Genomic DNA, 26,189 nt, shown 5'->3' on the forward strand with positions numbered 1-26,189 from the left:
CTATGAGATAGAAAACATTTTACGAGCCCTACACGTCCTAATACCGTCAAGGGACCTTAAAAAGTATGGTTCATAACACGTCTTTGAAATGCGTCATAGATTGAAACATCCCAAAATGAAAAGACAAAATGAGAGTACAGTCCCAGTCAAAGAGCCAACTCTCTAAATGCAAGAAATGGAATGAAGAGAACACTGCTACCATTGCGATGAACTCTGCTGGTGAACACTTTAGATAAATTGTGTTGGTATTGCCAATGCCTCACCACTTTCTACCACATGAGGGGAGGGTGGGGGATGGGGAAAGACTGGGGGACGGTGGGCTGTTTGACATATGAAATAATGTTTACATGATCTTGATGTTAATCTATGAGCCTATTGGAGTGATAAGGCGTGTTACTGCAAAAGAAAATAAAGATTTTTCCAAAGCATTCTTGAAATACCTTAATTCATGGGTGGAAATGTCGGGAATAATCCCAGTGGATCACTGTTTCACTCTGTTGAACACCGCTGGGAAGTATGCTGCAAAAAGGAGAAGGACTTTGGGGCTCTTCACGGGGTTGCCAGTAAAACCCGCCAGTAGGCGGTGGCATATCGGCAACCCTGTAACACCCTTACCGCTGCCTGATATCCCGGTTCCACCAGGATATCACAAGCGGTGGCGGTAATGGTAAATCACCATTTCCATGGAGTCTTGTTGGACTCCATGGAAAGGGAGTCACTGAAGCACCAGCACCGTGGCTAACGGTGCCGTTGCTTCAGTGTCAACCATGCCGGTAGGGGCCTGAAAACCCAGCAGGTCAAGCCTATCGGGGGATCCGTGGCCCCTACCGGCATTGTTGTAGTGTGGCGGTCGGGAAAGAGAGCCAGTACGTTGCTACCGGCACCCTTATTTCCATACCGCCATACTTATAATGAGGGTCATTGTAATGCTCTTTTATTGACTTACAATAGGGATTTCACAGGGTGGATCATGATGAGATCCTCTGGTTGAAGTTGAAGCAGAGTTGGGATGTCTGCTCAAGCCCTAACTAACTTGAGTAAACTTTGTTCAGGCTACAGTATATACGAAAACTATCAGTAGCATGGAAGGGTTTATTTTAGCACCTCTCTTCTTTAAACTGCTTATTGTTGATTTATCAGTACAGGGTCCAAACACTAATTAATTCTCCTCGAGGGTGTGAAGAGGTATCATTGCAGTATACTTAATGCAGTATCACTTAATGCAAATGGTACTATCCTGTAGCAAAACAAAGAGGCTATGGCTGGAAGGTTAAGAGCTAATCATAAACCTCTGGCAATTGCTCTGGGCATCCCTCCAGAGCATCATTCTTCTCCTGCCAAGCCATTACAATAAGGAGAAATAACATATACAAATCAGGCTTGGTCCCAACCACAATGGGGAAGTCCAGCTCGAACTGCTAGGTCACATGCCTTCTGCACAAGACCACAAGCATCCCAAAACATGTGTCAGCCTCATTGGGCGTCATCAGTGAGGAATATCTTAAGTATCATGGCCCAGAAGACACAGGGCCCACGTCTGGGCATAACCGTCCCACTCTGGGTGACAAATCAAAACAAAGAGGTTATGGCTAGAAGGTTTAGAACCAATGTCAGCATACTATATGGCTGCTGTGTGTGAGATTGGAAACTATCATCACAGATTATAGCATTTGAATCTCAGACTCGGATGAAATTCATGGACCCCCCTAAATCTACCCTGGTGCAAGCAATTTATACAGAGGCGGCACAGACCCAATAGAGAGTCACCAGGCTCAGGAATTGCTAGTACCATATTTGGGTGTTCTGTGCTAGACAATTGACTGCTATGGATTATTTTGTATTTATCTATTTATTTATTTGGGTATTTATATAGCGCTTCTAACACAGAGGTATCTGGGCACATTCTTAGTATCAACGGTTACATTAGAGAGTGACAATCATTAATGCAAAAGGTCGGTTGTCACAAGAAAGTCAAGGTATACAGTGGGAACAGAAGTCGCATCAATGAGGCATCACATAACATGAGATGAGAAGCATTACAATTACAGAGAAAAAAATACTTCGGGAAAGTGGACAATGCAAATACAGGCAGTACAGTTAGTGATGTAGGGCAAGAATTTGAAAGACTTAAAGCTCTTGTTGGAAAAGCCAGTTTTTTTTCTAACCGTCCAGTAGGACGGGTCTGCTCTTAGAGTTAGGGGCAGGGAGTTCCAAAGTTTCACGGCTTGGACTGGGAAGCTGCTGCCTCCAGATGTTTATAGTTTGAATCTCTGTATATTTAAGAGGTGGGCATGGGTGGACCGGGTGGCCTAAGAACTGATAACAGAGATAGTTGGTCTAGTTGTCCAAAAGACCAACATTCTGCAGTTGCCTCCCGTTACAATTGGATGATGGGCTCCATATTGTCTGTTTGTATCCAATTCTTCTCTTATCGAGGCTTATTTTCTTAGGGCCATGTTACAGTAGAATGTTGCAAGATTTTTAAAGTCACCACCGTTGAAAATAAATAAATAAATAAATAAATAAATAAATACATTAAAAAAAAAAGTCACCAGCGTTTATGAAATGTGGTACTAAATCCTAAATCTGACATATATTATTTGTGGTCTGCTTGTTTATGGATTTCGAATCAAATTTATACTACTTATTTCTCCCCCTCTACACTGTTGACCTCAGAATGACATCACAGTAATCAACATGGAAAACGGACATGCTGACAGCAGCACTGTGAGCCACAGGGACACGCAAGAAAGGTCCTTTATTTTCTTTTTAAAGACACAGTAGCACCCATTTAGGAATCTACACGGGTGCTAAAGGTGATATGGTCCTCATGGTGTGCCGACCCTTTGGGTAACGCCACCGCCACCCTCATTAAGGGACCCTTGCTGAGCACAGGCCCTTAACTTCCTTGTTAAGGGACCCTCACTGCGCACGGGCCCTTAACTTGGCAGCGGCCGTTACCTACAGGGTCGGCCCCTCCTCCTCGGTGTATATGATATGATATGTTGTTTATAACGTGCTTAATACCCAGAGATTTCTAAGCACGGACCTGGGGATCGAACCTATGTTGCTCCGTGTCGTCTTGCTCCCAAGGCGAGCACGTTGCCCCGGAGCTATCCTCCCGAGACTCAGTGTGAGTGCTTTCATACCTAGACTGTTCCGGCCTGCAGGATCCACCTTTGTTAGGGGGAAGAGAACTGCCTGGCCATTGGCATCCAGGAGGTTCCTTTACAAACACGTACACAAATAATGAAGTCTCCTGGAAGTACACTTGGCTCCTGTATATGTACTTCGTCCAACGACACTTCACCTAACTTATGGATTTGGCAAATAAACTGTTTTTGAAACTGAACTGAATTGCTATATTTGATAGACTCCTGGAGAAACAGCGCATGCAGGCTACGGGCCCATAGTTGCCAATGTGGGTTCCAGAAAAGGTTTCTATAAAAGTAGAAATGGTGACCTCTGGGATAGGTTGGCCACTGGGCCAGTTTAGACAGATAAGTTGACGATGTTATTCCCAGAAGGCAGCATGTTGGCACATTGTCTGGCCAGGCTGGCAAGAATAACGCCTTGGAATCTCAGATGGCTGGATGGAGAGGAGAAAGGCTTCGTTTTGGGCCGGAAAGACAGTAGAAAAGCAGAAAATAATACAAGTCAAGATTTGTGCGGTCATTTTGCGAGGGCACAGAGAGTGGAAGGGGGGAAACTACTCTAGTAGGTAGTTAATTCAGTGTTGGGTACATTTGGCAACCAAAGTTTGATCAGGCAGGAGCAACGGTCTTGAGAGTGGGCAACGGGCAATTGGGCCCAGTAGGTTTGGCGTGCTTAGGGCATGTTTGGATGGTGGCACCTAAGAAGTAGTTTGGGCTGTGCAATGTTCCTTTTAGTAAATTGGTTGGAGAGTTCATGGATATGTGGGTTCAGCGCACTGCCTCAGGTTAGCAGCAGAGTAGCTTGTGTTTATGACTTCGACGTAAAGCGGTCTGGAGTTGCAGGTTTGTTTCTAAGAGGTATGAAGTGGCGCAAAACGGGTGGAAGTCACTGCGTGGTGCATTGAGTTTGCTGAAGAGTCTTCTGTCTACACAAGGAGGCAATTGGCCAGTGGAATCAATGGAATGCTTTGTTTGATCGTAGACTTAAGGGTTTGGATTTAGGTTTAAATGGCACTTTTACATGTTTGCGGCTTGTGTGGGTGGAAGTATTTACAAAGAAGAAAATGCTTGAGTGCAGATTAGAGGGATGGAGCTATGGAAGGAGCCTGGAACTTCTCTAAAGGAAAGCGCAACTCTGCAGTGTCCTTCAACGTGTGAGCATTCAGGTGGCAGAGGGTTTGGGAAATGGGAGCTGGTAATGTCTGTGAGTTCTGCAGGGCAGATACTTGGCTGGCTAGTTGCCTAGAATCAGAGTTTGGCTTGCAATGACGCCCCTGGATTTAGGTGGCCGGGAAACAATGTGGGAAATGTGCAGTGGGACTGGGGAACAGGGAGGAGGAGAGCAAGAGTAGGAATTCTGGTTCAGAGCAGAACGTTGATGTATAGAGAAAGGGCTTGACCGTGAGGGTGGCTACGCTACCCTTGTGGATAGTGGTAGTGCCGCCTCGCTTGTTGTTTGGACTGTTTTGTAGTTTGAGGTTGTAGTTGGAATGGACCATGTGAGGGATGGTTGATGTTATTCCAGAATCCTTAGATGGATGTCTTATATTGTTACAGACGCTCTGAATAGGAATAATTGCTAGGGATGTCCCAGGAATCCTGGATGGGAGGGATACAGAGGCCAGAGAATATATAGGTGTCTCAGTGGCCATAACTACTTGGACTATGATTGCATGGGGCAGGGTCTATCCTTTCTTGACACTGGTGTATAGTCAGCTTGTAGTGACTGCTACATATTGCCATCCTCTGTGTGCAGCTAAAGCGACCCACCTGTGGGACAGCACTGATCACAGCCCGGACCATGCCTTGGTTTCACTTACACCATACTCATCCCTTTGACGACTCCGCCTGTCCTCAAACTCTTGTAACTGCTCGTCCTTCAGCCTGCCGGGGCTCCTTGACTCCCATTCAGAGGGTGCAGCGGCCTGGGCCTTCTGCGCAGTGTCATAGGTCTGATACGTGATTTCTTCCGGTGGGACCGTATCTGAGGATGCATCTGGGGTCGAAGACAGGATTAAGGGCCGGAAGGGCGTAGAAAACAGAGAGACGACGTGCTTGTCTGGGGAGTCTGCAGTGAAAAGGACAGAGTGGGGTTCAGATTTACTTTCAATAACCAGCATGCATCAGGATACCAGAAACCTAGCAATGCACACATATATACCAACCCCAATGTACGTCTACAGGGCCCTGCCTCTGGAGATGCTGGCCACCAATACCCTCACTGATACCCACGGAAACTCACACAGTCACCATTTTAAAACAGTTACATAATGTGACGCACTAACTGATTTTCTCAACCCTGCCCCTCCTCACATATCCTCAGTTTAAAGGGGATGTATGGAAAGTTGAACACACAGAGGTTACATGCACTGGTGGAGCTGTTAATGAGAACCATGGTTATGGTAAGTGCACACACAGACACAGACGCATCTACTGCTATTACGCAAATACATGGTTAAGTGTTGACGTTAAGTGTGATTGTCTATGGAGTTTCACAAAATTACTTTTCTAATTAGCTCTTGAACTCATCCATGAAAAATTCTGAAAGATGTGCACCTGGGGAACGGCGCTCAGTCAATCAGGTGGCTGGAGAAGCGGGCGATAGCACACTGTGCACAGCCCACATTTTCCATCCACCAGAGATCCTTCTGCGTGCGGCACCAACTTGATTATGGGAAGACAACATGGAGCCTTTCCATGTTGCCTCTCCATAACCCCACCCTCCCCAAGACATCCAGCACCCTTCCTCCACTCCCCCTCCCCACTTACCTGCTGGACCAGAGTTTTGTGCTCCGGTCCCGGCGCACCCCACAGCCCCGGTGCCGACATGGAAATACAATAGGCCCCTTTTTTATTTACTATGGCGAGGGCCCTCTTGTTCTTTTTGCTTTCACGGGAGATTGGGCTCACACAATACGCGCGGGGCACGGTTCTCCCATGAAAAAAAAACGATTCGCTGGGTGTCAATAGCAATCACCCCTTTGCGTGGGTTGTACATGGCCGGTGACAGCCCACAGCCCTTGCCGAGGCTCTCACTTCACTCGAGTCTGCCTAGGATTGAGCTGGCAGGCCTTTACCAAACATGTGCCCCCCCACCCCAGATGCAGGGGTTATGGCTACACAGTAGCTTTTTCAAGGCAGACGCCCCTACAAGGAACATTTCAGAATTTTGAATGAATGGTGTCATATTTCTTTAAACAAAATCTTTTAATAACGATTTCAATAGCTTTTAACAGGAGGGTTTCCCATAAGAAAAAGAAACTTCTTTGGACCATATATCACAAAATTGGGCCCTTCTACATTTCTGCCATGCATCTAGAGCTCAACGTGAATTGATGGACTGAAATAAAACGTGAAACTCGACCTGGCTCAATTTTCAGATAAACATGTTTTGACATGTATCCACATATCACGCATGCACAGAGTGAATGTGTATTCCTTCATACTAACCTTACATGTTTGTGTAGACGGGGTACATTGCATACATTTGCACTACTATACACATGAAAACTGAGGACTGACTTTGATGTGAGATTTCATACGAGACACAGGAGATGTAAATTACGTACGCATCCAAAACGTAAAATTGCTATATGCTTCCTAAACATATACAAACTCACTTTAAAGGCACTAAATGTGCACTTTCATAACTATAGTGGGCATATAAGACATGCACATAATTAATGTACATCTTTTTTACAAACTGTACACAATGTGTAGGAGATGTACCTTTCGTACTTGTAGACTAATATCAGTATGAACACTTCCATCAGAATGAAGACTCACGTTGATATCCTTTTTTTGCATATGTGTATTAGCCATATAGGAGATGTAAATTGCTTACATGTATGAAAAGTCAAATTCCTATATGCCTCCGACTCGTACAAAAACTCACATCAAATTTAAAGCTCACTTCAATTTGAGCTTTTATACATATAGGAGGCACACAAATGAGTGCATATCTTCTTTACGAACTGTACAAGTACTTGTAAGAGATGTACATTGTGTACATATGCACTAAAATACTTATGAAAATGAACATCAAAGTCAGGATTGATTGATGTCAGTTTTTATAATTTATGGGCCTCATTACGACCCAGGCGGTAGGTTACCGCCTGGGTCGTACCTTTACCACCATGGCGTAAACTACGTTTACGCCATGCTGGTTGGCGGACTTACAGCCCCATTCCGAGGTCGGCGGGGCGGTAAGTCCCCAATCCCCATTTACCCTTCCCCATTCCCATTTTTGCCCCATAGGGCATAATGGGAGTGGGGAAGGCGTTAATTACGCCACCGTAAATTACGGTGGCGTAATTAACATCAAGGTCCCTTAGCGCCATGGATTTTAACACCTGCTAAAAGCAGGTGTTAAAACCTCCATGGTGCTAAGGGACCTCGGAATCAGGCGGTAAGGGTCGGCGCTGTTTACGCCGCCGTAAACCCCTTACCGCCTGAGTCGTAATGAGGCCCAATGAGTCATTAGAATAATAAATGACGTATATGACGGAATGTAAAAATCTGATATGTTTCCTATACATGTACACACTCATAGCATAGTCATGCATCACTTTCATGTGAGTTTTCAAATGTATAGTGGGCGTATAGGACGGATACATTTCATATGACTTTATACCAAACCCTCATACGCTGCGTATGCCATATATTCACATGCTAGGCACTAAACACTCATATGCCTTACACCACACGCTTAAGATGCACACTCATATTCCATATGTCCAAGCACTGTAAACCCCACACTTATAAGCCAAACATTCATATGCCAGATGCAAACATGCATTGCCCAATCATACACCGTAGACTCATAAGCCATACACCATGAATTTACACAACACATGCAAACACACACACACACCCACAACATAAGCACATATGAGATAAACACATATGTCATACAGTCACACAACAAACGCCTTACACTCATATGCCTTATGCAATTCAGTCTTACACCAAACACTCATGCACAATAACTCATATGCAATACACCCACACGTAATACATTCATACAACATAGATACAGGGCAGACACTCATACACCACATGGTCATGCACTAAGAAAATAATACACCATACACTTATACGGCATACACTGATAATACTATACGCCATACTCCCCACAAAGAAATGCTGGAATAAAATTGAAAATCAAATACTTTAAAAAAAAGAGTTAGGCTTACCCCAACAAAAAGTAAAGTCTACAAACAATATAAATAACCACAGACATTCTCTCTATAGCACTACAAATTCAGCTCTAAACTTTGATGTATAAACACTCACGACATACCAGCACAAATCCAAAGTCAACACTCACTTTAAATATTAGACAGGTTACATCAATGCAATAATTCAAGTACGTGCTAATGTGCATTTCTAGTGATATGGAGGTTTATACTTTTCATAGTTACATTTGTGGTGGCATAGAGTGAGTGTTTGTACCTTAACACATTCTTTTCATACTGTTTGTAGACTTTACTCTTTGTTAGAATAACTATTTTTTAACGTATTTTATACAAATATATATGCATATGAAGTAAAGCATTTTAACTGTTCCGGAAAAGTATAATTGTTAAAATGTCTAAATTATGCAAAGTGTGCAAACCTACTGTATGTTACAACCGATTGCTGCTGTTAAAGGAATTATTATTATTATTATTATTATGAGACTTTTCAGGTTTTACACTGCACCAGTCCACCAATTTAGCATTCTCAAAGTGCATAAACCTCGTCCGTGTTAAGGTGCTGTGGTGAACCAGAAGAAGGACTCGTACCACATGGGGTCATGATTCACATGTTTTATTAAAATCAAAATCAAAATGCCTAACTAACCCTATCGCTATGAGGGAAGTTCCCTACCTAACAAAAGTAAAACTAAGTGTGCTCGTCAAGTCCAAATGAAAAAGTCTTCTGTCTGAAACCTAAATACCTAACTGGCCCTACTACTTTACAAAAATACCTAACTCAAAAGAAAACAGAAGCTTGTTCACTATCCTTCGTATGAACTTCTATCCGTCCCACTAATATTTGACTGCCTCTCAGTCTTCACAAAATCCTCTTGCAAAATCATCAACCATTTCCTGTAAGGGTTTCCCTCTGTCTCTGAAAAGGAAACAGTTTCTTCTTTTCTTAACGTTCCAGATTCATCACAGTGCATTGAGTCCCATCCTAGGACAGCAGGACCTTAGTCTGCGTAGGATGAATTGACCGGAAAATGGTGTATAGGAAGAGAGATGTGTAGAAGTAAAAGCTGATGCAGAGCATGAGAAGATGTGTAAGGAGGGGATAGATTAGTGGAGATTGAGTCTGCTTCTTCTATTGCTGGTGTGAGGACCACCTTTGTCAAAAGATGTGAAGCAAAGCCCAATTACTTATCCGCTGATAAGTCCAGCTACCCTTTTTTCAGACTATTCTTGTGAGGATGCAGGGGAACTTTCTTCCACAATATAGCATCTCTTGTGGCAGAAGACTGGCTTCCACAGAGAAGCAATGGAATCCTGGATCCACTGGAGGCCAGAGGCCAACAGAGTGCAGAGCTTTTCATTGGTGTATGAGAGAGGTGTAGAGAGTTATATGCTGCCTACTCCTCCCCTCTCACAATGTGTGCCGGCACATAGCCCATTAACCTACATGTATGTATATAGTGTAGTTATGGACATCTAGCTACATTCTCGGTCACCTCCCACTCGCATAAAGGCTTTACCAGCAGCCATACTTTATTTGATTTACTTTATTTTATTGTGCATTTGTAAGGCACTTATACATCAGGAAATTGTGTTTCTAAGCACCCACGGGGCAAAGGGAAGGGGAGAAAGGGAACAGCAAGACAATAGCATATGATGACACTGATGGGTAAAAGACAAAGGCAGTCCTACTAGGACTTGTGAACATTCGGAACGGGCAAGTGCAGGGAGAGAAAAGGCAGCCATTCCCTTTCCTCATCTGGCTTCCTCCTCTGGAAGAAGCCTCCCCCTTTCTCTCTGGCAGGGCAGGGGAGGGGGTAAGTGCTACAGGTACCACAGAGGGAGGGGGAGTGCCAGAGAGCCAGTTGCAAAGACAACAGCTAAGTGCCAGGCTTTGACCACTTGCTGGATTAGGGGTCACCATCCAACATAATAAGTGCTGGCCAGTGTCACAACATAGGCCAGTGGTGCCCAAAGTCAAGTGCAGGGGGGAGGATGCTGATGCCGATTGGATAGAAGGCCAGAACCCAGAAGGACACATAAGGGCCCAGGCCACCAATCACAGTGACTGTGGGGTTAAGCACGGGAGGGAGAGATGGAAGGAGGAGGAGAAGAAGAAAGTCTTGATGTGCTTGCAGAACTTGAGAAAATCCAGCTCAAGACAGTGAGAAAGAGGGAGGCTGTTCCAGTGGAGGGAGCCAGCTGAGGAAAGGGAACGCCGTCGGCTTGACAAGCAGAGAGTTGGAGCTGGTGGACCGAACGGGATCTGGAAGGAGAGTATTTGGTGAGAGCCAATTGCAGATAGCATGGTCCCCGGCCCGAGAAAGCCTTGTGGATATTGCAGCTGGATTTAAATGCGATCCTTGCAGCAGCCAGGACCTAGTGGAGAGATTTTGTGCTGGACAGATATGGTCTCGGGGCTGGAGGCCAAAGATAAGTCTTGCCGCTCTATTATGGATTAGCTGGAGGGGCGGAGAGAAAAGGGTAGATTAATTAAGACGATGTTACAATAGTCCAGCCTGCAGTGTACCAGAGCTTTGGATACATTACGTTTCTGGGGAAAAGTGAGGAAGGGGAGGATGCCCTGAAGAGGTAGAGTTGGATTGTGATACATCTCTCCTGACACCTCTTATCCCACTCAATAATATATAAAGCAATTAAGACATCTCTTCTACACTGAGCCCCATGCCCATCTGCCAGCTCACCTTCTGCCCTGGATACCCCCATCAGTCCCTACTTAATAAACCACCCGCTAGCATTGCGACTTGACTCGCCAACCTCTTTTAAAAATGTCTCTTAAGGTGTGCTCTACACCTCACCCTCTCCTAAATATGGACCACTCGCTTGAGCCCCTGCCTGCTCCCCTTACAATACCTCTTGAATGGCTGTTTTGAGAATTTTATTTATTGTTTATTCTCGTTTTTTCGATCAGAGTATACATTGCCCATACTGCCTACTATTGTACCGGAAGGCATTAACTCGCTATGATGATATGAATATTGTTACTGCTATGTATACTGTTAATTCTCTTCTGCACTATACATGAACTATACATGAGAACCAACCCACGTAAATGCACCATACATCATCAGGGATTGGAGCGACAATAGAATGCCAAGTTACAAACCAACAAGCACCCCTGAAAATGACAGTGAACTGTCAGACATTTTACAGCAGAAATTAGCCATAAAATAAAGTATAATGTGTGAGTACTTCCTGGCAGAGCAAGAGAAGCACTATTCATAGATTCTGTTATTTATTGGAGATTTATGCACACTTTGCTCCTTGCCATGTTCAACAGTGTGACAATCACAAAGAACAAAGTTGAGAATCAAACAAGAATCAAGCCACAGAATTAAAGTCTCCAAGAACTGGATTCACTTATATCTCCTCGTAATTTACTAAAATGCACTTTAAGGAAAAAGTGGATCTCCAGGTTAAATGTAATGTGAATTTAATGAATGACTGTGTGTATTGTGTTTTAGAGTATAAAACAAATTAATGAGAAAGTGTAAGCTGTATTGCAGAATTATGGGAAAAATAATTGTTTAATTTCACTGATTAGACTTGCTAAACAGAGGACCAGAAACACTTGGGTATTTACATCTCCAGGCCTACCCAGACTCAGAATGTGCAATGCTGACACCTGGAGAGCACACACAAAGGCCCTTGATGGTTCAATATGGAAATACCCATTTCCAGATGTATTTAATGGAGCCAGGGTTTAACTTCAAAGAGAACCTGCCACATATTTAATTTCACACCTCATAAAAACTGCAATATCCCAGGAGGCAGAGAGGAAGGTTTACAGAATTCTATATGCACAGAAAACAGATATCTGCTCTAAACAAAGGGACGTTTATAGAATTTCTGTTCACAGACAAATAACTGCTCTGGATGCACATATATACCATACACAAGGGAATATTTAGGTGAAGTACCATCACTGCCATCTGATGGAAAATGGCTGTAAATTTCACACTTTAAAGCTAGGTTCATTTATGTGAGGGAAATCTCACATTAAAATGTGTACTCACTAAATGTGAGGAACCTGAAGGTATTCTCACGCCTAAACCCATCAGATCCTCTTCTCAGATGGGCAGGGAAAGGCCATCACTTTTGGATCCCAACCCTGGGTGTGGAGAAGCGAGGGAGGATCACCTCGGTGGAGGATTCTTGGAGATTGGGAGTGGGGTGCCCACAGGTGAGAAATGGTATCCCACTTTTCCCTATTGATGACCAACCTAGCCCTTCCCCCACTTTTATGGGCTACGACAAGGCCTCTCCCCTCATTCCCCCACATTTAATCTTTGAAAGTATTGGGACGAGGAAGAGGAGACTAAGAGTAACAAACACTACACCTTCATTTTACCACTCTGGTACTGGGACAAGGAAGATGCCTCAGATTATGGTGAGAGTCAGGTATGTCCCCTTCATCATGGCTGGGCAAACTTAATGAAGAACATACACCTGCAACCTGTTTTGGGCTTGCAGGTGTATAAAGCGAGAGCCAGAGTACACCACAGAGAGAATCAGGGAGGCCTGTGGGGAGGAGACCAGCAGGGGACCAATTTACATAGGCGGAAGCCATGGTGGGACCTGTGAAGGAGCCAGGACGCTGGCCAGCAGCCCAGAGAGGGAACTTCTGTGGCGAGCAATCAGCATCCAGAGCTGTGAAGTACAGAATATAGCAGGACGCTGTCCGTGTCCACACCAAGGCAGCGGAGCAACCAGCAGGTGCCAGGCAGACCTTGTTGTGCGAGCGGGGCTCACAGTAGCTGGCCCGCTGACTACGGTAGCAGGAAAGAAGTGGCGGGAGCCACAGAGGTACAGCCCCAAGGACCAGCGAGTGTCAGGGAGAAGCACTCAACAACCAAGGGGCATTCCATGCACGCTGCGATCAGGTAAATGAATTACTAACGTGAATGGAACTTGAAATTAAGCATACTTAACCCATATTGAATACCGAACTGAATAGAAACTTGAAACTAAATACATCTAACGCATACCTAATACTGAATTGAATGGGAAATTAAGCATATGCAATGCATATTGAATACCGAATTGAATCGAAACTTGAAATTAAGCATATCAAATGCATATTGAATACCCAACTGAAGAGAAACTTGAAATTGAGTATATCGAATGAATACTGAACTGAATGGGAACTTAAACTTGAGCATATGGAATGTTTGTTGAATAGCAAACTGAATGAAAACTTACAATAAAGCTTATTGAATCTCGAATTGAGTATAGCCGTATGGACAAAAGTAGGTAACAAAGAACAGCCAAAGAGAAATTGTTCTTATGAAAACAACATTGAGGAAAGAGCACAAGTGTGAAAGAGTGCCATAAAAGGTCGGACATGAGCAAGACCACCATAATGTGAACTTTATGAGTAAATGCAGTGCAGCAAGGCCAAAGACTGGCAAGAGGTGTGTGCATGTTATGGCAGAGCCAAAAGGCTAAGCAGGAGAAGCCAGAGGAGTTTAAATACTGCACATACAGCCAAGAGGCAAATAAAGAGAAAGCCAAGGAACGTAAATCTGTACACAGGGACAAGTCTAGAAGAACCTGTGTGGGCTGAGGAGCCGAGGCATCCTGGTTACGTGTGGTCTAACAACTGCGCCTAGACCAGTGAGCCCTAAATTGTGAGATCTGTAGACATTGTAAAATAAACCAAGAGAAAACACTTCAAGTGAACTGGTGAGGCAATCCAGAAAGGGGGTCAGCATGGCCCTGAGTTGTGTTAAACCCTTTGAAAGAGTGAAACAAGTGCACATGGTTGAGCTAAAGTCTTGGGGAAGGGAACCCTGAGACTCAAGGAACTGCAAGTATTGTCTTCAGAATGACGCTTCAAGACCCTTTTCTTTTAAACTGTGTTGCTTGGACCTTGCCGATGGGAACCCCGAGGATTGTGTGGAACTGTGTTACCTTGAATGTAAGAAAGGTAATTCTGAGACTTTTGTGGAACTTTCTTGAACTTGGGGAAGGGGAGCTCAAGAGGAAGCTAGGAGTTGGAAGAAGCTCAGCACTTGATAACCATCTCTTTGGTTATTGACATCCCTATGCACTGTTTAGCTTTAGTTGTGAGGGCAAGCATAGGTTTTGGACACAGACAGACTTTTAAGTTGAACTCTTTGACTCAGACTTTCCTTAGTTTCATTAATGTAGGGAAATCCCACCTTAACATAGGGAAAGTTAGGCCTTCTACCATCCTGGCATTTAAGTTAATACATTTCTTTTGTTTGAACTTTAATCTGTTGTCTGTGTCTTGCTCAGGGTTGGACTGGGACAAGAAATAGGCCCGGTCACCCAAAAAAAAGTGGCCCACCCCTCACCTCAAAAAAGTGGCCCCTCGCCTCACAACCCTTGCCCTCTGATGACATCACCAGAAGTGATGTCATTTGACCCCACCCCAAAGTGACATACCGGGAAGCGATGAAACACGACCTTTCACCCCTTGACAAAACAGGAAGTGGCATCAAATAGCATTGTCCCTAAGTACACTAAATTACTGTGAATCCAAGCAGACGTCCAAGGCCAAATGATAATATGTTATTGTATAGTACTTACGCTTAAGCTCTTTTTTTATAGAACAAATATGCATAGAATATCACCCAACCTGTGTTGGTACTCATTTATCGACCTAAGGAGGAAGAAAGGCTTTTTGAAAGAAAAAAAAAGTTGAAAAAAATATATATTTTTTTTCAATTTTATTTTCTTCCAAACTGGCCCAGACATGGCCAGAAACCGGTCCCCACTCCCAGGGATGATTTTGGCCCGGGCGAAAGGCCGAAGAGCCAATCCGACCCTGGTCTTGCTTCATGATGCCTTCACATAAATTGATCAGTGCATCCCATTAACTCTATTTGGACAGTTTATAGAAAGGAGTAATATCTTTCAGAATATGTAATAGAAATATATGGTACTAAGTTTTGAATTGCCCAAAAATTACATTTGTAAAATTGTCAAACTTTATCACAGAATATTGATCAAAGTCTATAAATGTATGTCCCGACTTGAAGAAACTGAATAGTTAAGTGTTATGTACACGAGAAACCCTCCACCGAGCCTCCTCTTACCTGGTTGGTTATAGCTATCAAGGTGGACCATGAGATACGTCCTGGCAGCATGTCGGGGAACTGGTCCCCATTCTTGCCCTTTCCAAGATGACGGAAGCTATTATGCCAATGTCCAGCATGACCGCGTACTATGCCTGACATCAGATGGCCGCCAGAGCATAAAAAGCTGAGAATCGGAAGGAACCACACCTTGCAGTTTTTGTTAATTGAGGAAAACTGCTGTATCTCGTTTCAAATGCCCAGGACATTCCTGTCAGTATAATCCAACTCCGGATTGAGGCTTCAGGATCTGCTACAACCATTTAGGACCTAAATGGTCCTAAACCATTTTCCTTCCCCTTATCCAGGCACTAAGAGCCTACCTGAGAGAGGTGAGCTCTTACCTGGTTTGTGCCGCCTCTCCTTTTGCAGGCTTACTTATACCCCCGCGGCCTTTTGTTCCTTCTTTCTTGTGGCACCGTTCGGATGCCCCTCCCTATGCTTTTGTGCCGTTTTCCCCCACCCCGTGCCTAAACTCCCAGACCCTCTATCATCCCGCCTTTCATGCGGCCCGGGGCCTGGGTCATAGGCTGAGTAGAGTGGGTTCACTTTGCTTCTCTTACCAGATCCCTACCTAAGTAAGAAATCACAGACAACTTATGTGTATGGAAAAGTTGTAGGCCGTAGGCATTTTATTTTCTTACAGAAATTACAACACAACAAAATAATTACACTGCCATATGCTTTTGGGCACCTTGTGTCCAGTCCCGAAGTTGCCCAAGGCTCCTCCTGAGTCCTTGTTATCCCTGGGCCTTCGTTCCTGGGCACATGCCGCCACACCTGAGCGGGTGTTCTTTACGCCCACTCAGGCCCCCCAAAAGCACCCTACCTACAACCTCGTTCTTGGAGTGCCCTAAAGTGCCCTAAAAATGTTGTCGGAAAAAAAACCCATCCCTTTCCTTGATAGGTGTACCCCATCCTGGTGAAACATGTCCGGATTGCTCCGGTGTAAACCATGTATTATGAAGTGCAGCCCTGTGTTCCTGCAGTGCTTTTCTACTGATTTATTTAGTTTCTTTCTGGCTATTTCAATTGCGTGCCTCTTCTGTGCCCCATACCAGACCCTTCTTGGTATTATTTCTGACATAGAAATCTCGGTTTTCCACCAGCTGTGGGCTATGCTATGCAGTGACTCGCAAATGTTCCTTTGTAATTTACCCCTGTTTGTGCTCACCAGGTCGTTCCCTCCGAGATGTATGACTAGGTACTCGGGGGGGTCCCTGAAACCTATCAGGTCCGACAGCCTGTCGTGGATGTCCTCCCAGTTCATCCCCGGGAGGCCCCACCACGGCGTAATTGTGTTCCTGAAATGTAGTCCTTGCTTCTCCTCTTCCAGCCACCTGCCTGCCCGGGTCACGAAAGAGTGCCCCACTATCCATGCCGATTTGTAGGGTCCGGCCTCTATGGAAAACGGCAGAGATAAGTGTCATATCAGTTCCTCCCTTATGTATTTTTTAAAACATTGCGACTTCCATCCCCCAATCCTTCTCACCCCCTTTGCTCCCAGGCCCCCCGCCCACGCAGACGTTGCTGCTCCTATCCTGAAAGAGTGTGTCCCCAAATTCAGCTGGATCCCATCCTGCTTTTGCCACCGCCTGTTTCAATACTGCCTGACACTGGTACCTGCTGAGTGCGCTGCCGTCCCTATGTATTAATAACTGTCCGTCGACCTCTGCTCGCAGATCAAGGAATTCTTGGGTGATGCATCTGGGACAGTGGTCCTTCTCTCTGATGCAATTGAGATCTATTTCTCTCCCCTTCCCCGTTTGGTCTGTCGTAGATTTCTTTAGCATTATAGACAACCCCTTGTTTCCCATACTAATGTCTTTCCTCGCCAGGCCGTCTCCTGCCACCGTATTCCTGGCCACCAGTTCCCCTACTCTGAAGGCCCCATAGTATGCTAGCGCAAATGCAGCCCTGAACAGCGCAGTTTCGTACATGCTGCTGCATGTGTCTCGCAGCACTTTCAACAGAATTATCAACTTCCCAAAATTTACCGGCCTTCTGTTATCTGGTTTCTTCCCCTCTAACAGAGGTCGCCAAATGGTCGATCGCGGGCGACTAGTAGCTCGACTGAGCCTCTTCAGTCGCCCGCACTGGGGATACCGAAAAATAAAAACTTACTTTAGTTACATTATTTAATGGTCTGTTTTGCAGCTATTTTCTGTGCTCAGAATGCGAACACTGGTCGTCCCAATTGCAGGCAGGGAGCTTGGCTGTTGTGCCACGTGGAGCTGCTTTAGATTCACTGACAAATGTCAGTATCACGTTATGCTTCTGCAGGCTGCCTGTAGTACCACAGTTGGCCTTGTGCGCCACACGACACTGTCTTGCTTAAGCAAGCTGCTCTTGTTTGCCAGAGATGTTGGAGGGGCTGGGAGGATCAGGATCATTGTGACCATGTAATGAAAATATCACAGTAGCACTGCCTCTCGCCTGGAAATGTTCAAAATAATATTTAAAAAATGGGGCAATTTCTTTCATGTGGCTTCTTTCCAAACTCCACACTGTACATTTCCACTTTAAATCACTTCCATGACACAGGTACACCCACTTTTAGTACATTAAGCGATCCATAGACACGCTGTACAGTAAAAGCCTACCAGGGTAGCTCAGCAGGTTGATAGACTGATATATATTCAAAACTACATGTTAATCGTATGCCTTTTTGCAATGCCTTATAATAAAAAAAAGTGCTATAAAATGTGTTTGGCCAGGGCATGGGTTGGGCTGGTTGCTTGCTTATATTCAGGGAGGAGGGAGGGGGGGGATTTTTCTGCCCCTGTAGTGAAAATCAAAATTTGGCACCCATTGACCCACATTTTAATTTCCTAAAAACTGCTGTCAGCACAACAGAAGCATTTATCTGTGATTAACCAGTTTGACAAGCAGATAACATATGTATAAATATAACCTGTGCTACAACACAGAGGGGTACACAAATAACAGAGTATGTGTGGTGTCTGACAAAAAAAACATTTCAAAGAAAACTAGTGAACACAAGCAGCATTTTTCAATTTGGAAATTACTGTATTTTTATGGAAGTGTGAAATGCACATTTGGAAAACAATAGTGTGCCTAGCATGTAGAAAGCCTGCATAAAACGCAAAGCAAGAGGCACAAAAATTACAGGATATTTGTGTGGTAGTCCACCAACAATCTTTCCTAACCTCAGTGCCTTAAACTAGAGGAGGCAATATGATCCTAAACATTCCCTGGAGGTTTGATAGAGATTCAGGATCAAAGAGGTGTGATATCTTGAAATACCTCATTAAAGGGAAGGGGTATTAGAGTGTATATTTCTTTTTTATCGTGTTGTATTATTTTTTACTGCTGCATTTCCTGACTCATAATTCTTGGCGATAGAACAGGAGTCCCAACTAATAAGTAATTGCTGCCAAGAGGGAGGGGAGAACCCAGACTCTTTATTTATACTTGAGTGGGGTTGTTCTCCCGGTACAACGTCATTTCATTGCCGGATGTTTTTTCGTGGGGTTTATTGGCGCAGATTTTTTTTTAAAGAAAATCATAGAATTTTTTGGGGGGCTTAAAAAAATTATATAAATCAGGTGTGGGTGTACGGGGATATAAAAAAAATTAAAGTGGATGGGGGTTTGGGGGTAACCCCCCCAAAAAATAAAGCGATGATTTTTTTCAAAAGAAAATCAGCAGTAAAAAACCCCACGAAAATACATCCCGCGATGAAATGACATGGAACCGTTCTCCCTCCTGGGTAGGAACCCCATCACTCCATGGCTACTGAGAGATTCCAGCAGAAAACCGCTACAGCGGACAATATGTTTTATCAAACTTGCATATTTTACAAAAAAGTTATGAAAAAACCAAAATGTGCATCTTTTCAACAGGAACAGTTTTTCTCTCCCACCTTTGCTAGTCATGTGGCTGAGAAACCACAACTCAAGACAAAGATAGAGTTAGAAAGGATATATATTCTGATCTACACAAGAGATAGAGACTAAGGAATAAAGAAGGAAGAAGGAAGGAAGAAGGAGATGATTATGGAATATGGGGAGATGAACATTAATAATTGGTTTCAGAGATGAGGGAACAGAGCTTGAAGGACTGGCCCAATGCAAATAGGAGACCAGCCCATAGACCAGCACATAGAAGGAAGACCAGTCTGTGCTTGAATATTGATTTCCAAATAAGCCACCTGAACAGAGGGTTTACTGAAGAAATAGCTTCTGGCTGACTGAGTTCCCTGCTGGCTCTCCAAAATCCAAAATCAGAAGTTAAATCTTGAAATGTAAATGAAGACCCCAATCAATTCCAAGTTGTCCAGATTGACCAAGGTAAGGGGAGGGCAGACTAAAGGGAATTGTGGAGAATGCAATTTAAAAACAGGACACAGCTTTTAATTTTCCAATGTCCTGTGTTCCCATCATTTATACTGAATACAAAGTAATGTCCCGGGAGGTTAGCTCAGTGGCAACGTGCTTGCCTTGGAAGTTGATGACACGAAGCAACACAGGTTCAATCGCCGGGTCCGCGCTTAGAAACCTCTGGGTATTTAAGAGCGTTATAAATATGCAACTAAGACAAAATAAAACAAATTCTGTAACAGCGCCTCGATGCCCCCGGGCTGTGTGAGCGCTTTAAAAATGCAAATAAATAAATAAAGTGAGATGTTGTCCAATCAACTTTACATTGAAAAAACCCAAAAACATCATGCCACTTTAATGCACAATTGCCTTTGTAAAGATACATATGAATTGAAATATAAGTAGTGTTCCAACCAGTGTAGATTCCTTTGAGTCATAGTATAGTTGCAACGTACACCATAGCCTGGGTGATATCATGTTTTTAATGAAGCCGGGGAAAGCCATAGTTATAGACCTGATGTTTCTGCAACAAAGTGCATGCTGAGATCTTTAATTCTATTTAGGATGTGTACAAAGTGCAAACCACTGCATTCCATTATTTTAATGAACAGGCAGATCAATGTGTAATGTAGAAGGAAAGGGGGTTCTTAAACATTGTTTATGGGACTGGAATAGTAAATATTCATCCCAAAATACATGCATGCTCAAACCAATACACAGATGCATCAAAGTTGTGCAGGCATGACCATATGAATTTAAAGTTGACTATTTAGCGGTATCAGGTAATAAAATTGCGGCAAACATTTCGGCAGTAAAAATAAATCGACTGGTAAAGGTGTACCCCATTATACCATTTAAGGGGGGCAGGGGTTGCGGGGGTGTCTCCCGCTGCCCTTAATTGGTATAATGGGTCCAGGGGTTGTGCAGGTGTCCTCCACATCCTTTACATGATTGTGGCGGCAAAACCACAGCATTTCTGCCGCAATATTTTGTATCCACTGCCATTTTTGCCACGATTTTAAGACATGGAACCTATTTAGCTATTTAGCTGTATTCACAATCACACATACACACATACACACATAAACATGCATACACACACACACACACGCACACACTCTCTCGCTCACCGGTCCTGACTGAAAGTAACACCAATATGTTGAGAACACAGTATACATGTGGCTTCAGAGCAGGGTAAATAAATAACTGAATGCCATTTCGAATTTAAACCTGCAGGAACCGAATAAAGTTGACCATTATCTACATTGAATGACATATACATAGCACACACATTCCATGCCTCGCAGATGCACAGGGGAGTTGGTATATTATGGATATACTATCAAGTAATCTTATCAAACTAATTTTTGCTCATGCCATACTTGTCTTGATACTGGAGAAAAACTAGTGTTCTGAAAAGTGGTTTGGCATGGTTGCGTGTAATATGTACACTGGCCTACAAGCGGCAATGTTTGTATTGAGGTAAAATTGTAGTTCTGAGATCAAAGCATTTAGAGTACAATATTTTTATGGAATGAAAACAAATGCTTGTGGGGATTGATGATAGCGAGATTCATATTGGCAGGAAATTGGATTTGTGAAAAGATTTGCTTTGCTTTGGATTTTGGATTTGCTATGCCTTGATTCCCATGTTGTTAAGCTGGAGACCAAGTTTGTTGACGTAACATTATTCTTTTAAATATATTTCGAATTTTAACTAACTCACTGGGCCTCATTACGAGGCTTGCGCTGACGGAATGAAGGGGGCTGGTATGGGACCGGCCCCCTTCATTCTGTCAGGGCTGATTACAAGCTTCCCATCGCGGGAACCTATGTCAGAATGACCCGGTAAGTCCCCATTGCAGGAACTCGGAAAAGGAGCCAGGTTTGGAGGCAGCCATGGAGCTAATAGCTCCATGGCTGCCTCCAAACTCGTAATGAGGCCCACTGTCTGTTCCTTGCACAAAATTGTGGGGTAGGATTGTATACATGGGGATGTGAGTCTGGCATGTCACATTTGTGAGAGTCAAGTTTATCAATAAAAAAATGCAAACATTTCCACAGAATATACACGCAACCTACTCAAGCTGCTCAATCAAGAACCAAAAGCAATGAAGGTCCACACCCAAACTCCCACACCAAAGTCAATCACTGGCTCAAAAGACAGGAGGAACCAATGTCCAATCACCATATGCACACAACCCCTAAAGGACAAACAAACACCAGAAAACAATAAGATTCACTATAATCTGCTCAAAGGCAGATTAGCATCAAAGCATAACGCAGAGATACAAAGGCTCCTCAGCGAAGTCAGAACACACTTGCCTTTCCTCGCAGAAATCTGGCAAATGGATGTCTTTAAGACAGTTGCATACAGATCCCTTCTGAACAACTTCAAACTCAGGCAGGTAAACCGCAGAGGAAAAAGAGGAGGTGGCCTAGCAGTATCATACAAAGATCACCTAATAATGACAACAATATTGTTGAAGATTCTAGATTGTGAATAACACTTCCTCAGTGTAGCTCTGGAACATCAAACCAATCTGTATACCTACTCATCTACAGACCACCTGCATAAAACCTGATGTTTGAAGAGAAATGTGTAGACGCCATAACCAGCATTGTAATGGGACGCAACCACCTGATCATACTAGGACACTTTAGTATCTGGTCTAAAGAGGAGAATACCAACTGTGGTAAATCACTGACCACACAACTATCCACCATGCACCTACAACAATGGCAAAGTGGGCAAGCAATGCAGCTGGACACACTTTGAATGCAATCTTATGCAAAAAATAGCCTAACTATAATTGCATCCCCTTTACACATTTTCTGGAGCAATCACCATATGAATCACCATATGATACCTGTTGTGATTCACGCTCCAGGGTGAGTGCATGCTACCCACATAAATCTAGCACCAATTGTGAAACAAAGCTAGAGATCCCTCAACACCATAGACCATAACACCAGACTGGAATGCACAAAAAACCCCACAACTCTCCTATTGAAAGGCAGATGAATATGTCATTCATAGCTATGGCCCCTCCCCCTACCCAATATCATGTGGGTGCGAAACGCAAGGCATTAAGGCGACCTTATCAGCCTTATTCCAGGCAGATATAGAAAGAAATGGACCTGATCTCATCAAAGATGGCGAGAACAAGCAAATTCACTGTCGACTGACACACGCGCATGCAATAGACATGAAGCAAATATGTGCTCGCCATGAAGAAATAAGAACAGTAGGTCAAACGTGCATTTATATACGAAGAATGTTGTCTGCAACCATTTAGACATGAAGAACATAACATAAGCAATTTATAAGCTGAAATGCAACACAAACAGGTCACGTACATAGTTTACTAACAGAGAAATGCAACAGTAAAAGGCAGCCATCTTTATTCAAATGGAAGTTGCTGCACACATTAAGATAAACAAGTTTCTGATGCTTCAGGAGACTCAAAACTGCTGAATTCAATGAAATACAGATCTGTGCAGAGCAATGTTCCCTCTAATTAGATTTATCTATGTGCGGAACTGCTTTGCTGTTTTGCACACATTATTTTCCATGTGCGCAACTGACTAATGAGGTAAGCCACTTTGTGAGCATGCGTATTTAATGAACTACCATCGCAGAAGAGAGTTTGGAAAGGAATTTCCTCTTCCCAGCCACGGCAATTCTTGACAAATCTTGCTCACTTTTTCCAAGCACATAGGCTAAAATAGAATATGTCATATGTGTTTAAACAGAAAACTCATCAATCAGTCCAAGACTTCAGCATCTGCCACAGTACCTTGAAAACGTTTTATGCCACTGGAAAATTACTCATGTGTACTACAAAACACAAATATTGCTTGTCAAACTGATGTGGCTGTCAAGAAATTCAGATAGAATACAACATTTGCCGATGGATAAAAAAACAATGAGTCAAAAAGCATGCTGATAGGAGTTCCAGTGCCACATTAATGAAGTAATTCAAGGGCCAGGAGAACATGCTTCTAATAATATGTGCAATGATGATAATTGCATCAGAATAACTGAATAAATGATTGTGATTATCAAAACTTCATGTGCCTCTGCTTACTATCCACGTTACGTTGTCCTTTGGGTAGTGATAACACCATCCTTACGGCTGAAACATATGCACCATCCATTTTCACTCTCTAAAAAATGAAAATGTGCCCAATGAAAACGAAAAACAGCTCCACTGATATTTTGTCGAATTGGTGACCAGTAGAGCAGTGGCATAGTTAGGAACTCTAATATTAATGCCTGATCTCAACAGGACTTTGTAGGGGAAGAACATCTTTTAATAAGCAGAAGGTATCCCTATTGGCAAAGCTAATTACTTTTTTAATCCCTGAAAAAATCATTTGACTCCAAGTAGGGATCAAAATCTGATTAGACCCCTGACATAGGAAGTTAAATGACAGGGCACATAATAAAGTCTATAGTTTTGCCCACTCTTCCGCACCACAGCCTAGATAAAATTAACTAAGAACCTTACTGAGGTTTGTTATGGAGCCCTGCTGAAGAAAATATATATTTATATATATATATATATATATATATATATATATATATATATATATATATATGCCTTTTAAGTTAATATCATCAATTCATCAGAGATACAACTGATTGAGTGCCTTCCTCTGTAACTATGACTTCCTCTTGTGTAATTCTTTGTTATCAATAAGATGCAGGGAGCTGCTAAAGATGATACACACAGAAAACATGGTTATATTGAAAAGCCCTCAGCAGCTGAACATAGAAAGAAAAAGAAGGTGCTGTTGTCTAGACGGGTACTAGAATTTCCTACCCTTAGCAAACAAGCAACACATTTCCTTCAGTGTACTGCCGAAATGTCTGACTTGGTTTTTCAAATGTGCTGCTTTGTTCATCACCCACAAGGAGTGATGACCTGTGCACTTTCACCCATACCATTCCCCAGCCACTGTGCTAGCCTCCAATACTAGTAGATAGATCACTGTAAAAAAGTGAGGGATTGTAGCAGTAAACACTCACTGGGATATTTACAGATCCACAATACTTTGCAAGCAAGGCATATTTAATGCCTCAACATATGTGCATTTTAAGAATGTCATGACTCTGCATGTACGCAATTCTTTTGCAGTGCATACTAGATTGTTTGTAGCATACCCCACCCTTATATCATTGTGTAGGATTATACACAGTGCTCAGTGAAACCGTTTTTTCATTGCAGTGAATTAACATATAATGTGTGAAGGGTTATTCCAAAGGAACTCTGATCACTTGGAAACAAGGCAGATTGTGTGAAAAGCATTCTCCTGTCTTAATATCCGGCGCCCTTATACTATGGACGAGTAATCCCAGACATAGACCATACCCATTATCCCTTGTATTCAAAGTAAATGATATTGAAATGTTGGTCTCCACTTATAGGGTAATGTTAGTAAGGCTAAAGTAGGAGATACTGGGCATCACATTTGTCTTAAAATCCATACTGGGCAAATTAATATTTGAGTTTTATAATGCGTTAACTGGCATGGGGGCCGCTTCAAAGCACTTGCATGACATATGTACAAAGAAGAGCAAGTGTGGGATAAGGTTACACATCCATGTAGCCTGCTTACTTACAGTCAGTATCCAATATTTTAGCTGGTAGTTCGATTGTATCGTGTGGGTGACGCTTTCAGTAAGGCACAATGAATAACAAATTCTGGTACGTGAATGATATTCATATTACAACAGACATAAAACAAGTGGATGTAGGTACACATCTTCTAACCTTTTGCAGAGCCAAGAGAGGAAGACTCATCGTTGTCCGGTACTATCTTAATCTGTTCTGGGGCAGAAGTTAGTCATAATATAAAAGTGTGGTAGAATCAAGCTTAGGAGTCATGGGTGGGGAGGGAACATTATTTGGTTAATGTGTACAGACAGATCTTGTTTAGATTCTTCTGTTCATAGAGCCACTTTTTCATATTAGTTTTTAACCTCTTATGTGTGTATTTTGCTGTTAGGGGTTTTAGGTGTTTACAGTCACCCTTGCATAGTAGTTTAATGCAAATTAGCAGAATATCAAGACTAGTTGCTTATTTTAAGAGAAAGCAAATTTCAATTAATTGCTGTGGTTTATGCCTTATTAAATATTTTTGAATAGGTGAGAATTGTCTGTGTGCGCTGCTAAAAATCTTCTGAGCGGCACCCAGAAGGAAGCTGGGCAAGCGCACATGCGCACAGCTTAGAGGGAACACTGGTGCAGAGCACAGACTGTAGCTGTACAAGTCTCACCAAGGTTACAGAGACATTAATGAGTACACAAATAGTTCAAGAAGGAACACAAGTTAATAATTCCCAAGGGAAAGGCATATTTTCTT

At 43.1% G+C, this 26,189-nt stretch overlaps 1 protein-coding gene across 1 annotated transcript in view; it reads right to left on the reverse strand.

Moving 5' to 3' along the window:
• MISP (mitotic spindle positioning) overlaps nucleotides 1–26,189 on the reverse strand; it is a 234,099-nt gene that overhangs the window by 99,565 nt on the left and 108,345 nt on the right. The window contains exon 3 of the mRNA XM_069647767.1: nucleotides 4,976–5,223. Coding sequence (XP_069503868.1) covers nucleotides 4,976–5,223 — 248 coding nt within the window. The remainder of the gene's footprint in view (nucleotides 1–4,975; nucleotides 5,224–26,189) is intronic.

Source organism: Ambystoma mexicanum, chromosome 1p (assembly GCF_040938575.1).
Source record: "Ambystoma mexicanum isolate Mex_15411 chromosome 1p, UKY_AmexF1_1, whole genome shotgun sequence".
Lineage (NCBI taxonomy): Eukaryota > Metazoa > Chordata > Amphibia > Caudata > Ambystomatidae > Ambystoma > Ambystoma mexicanum.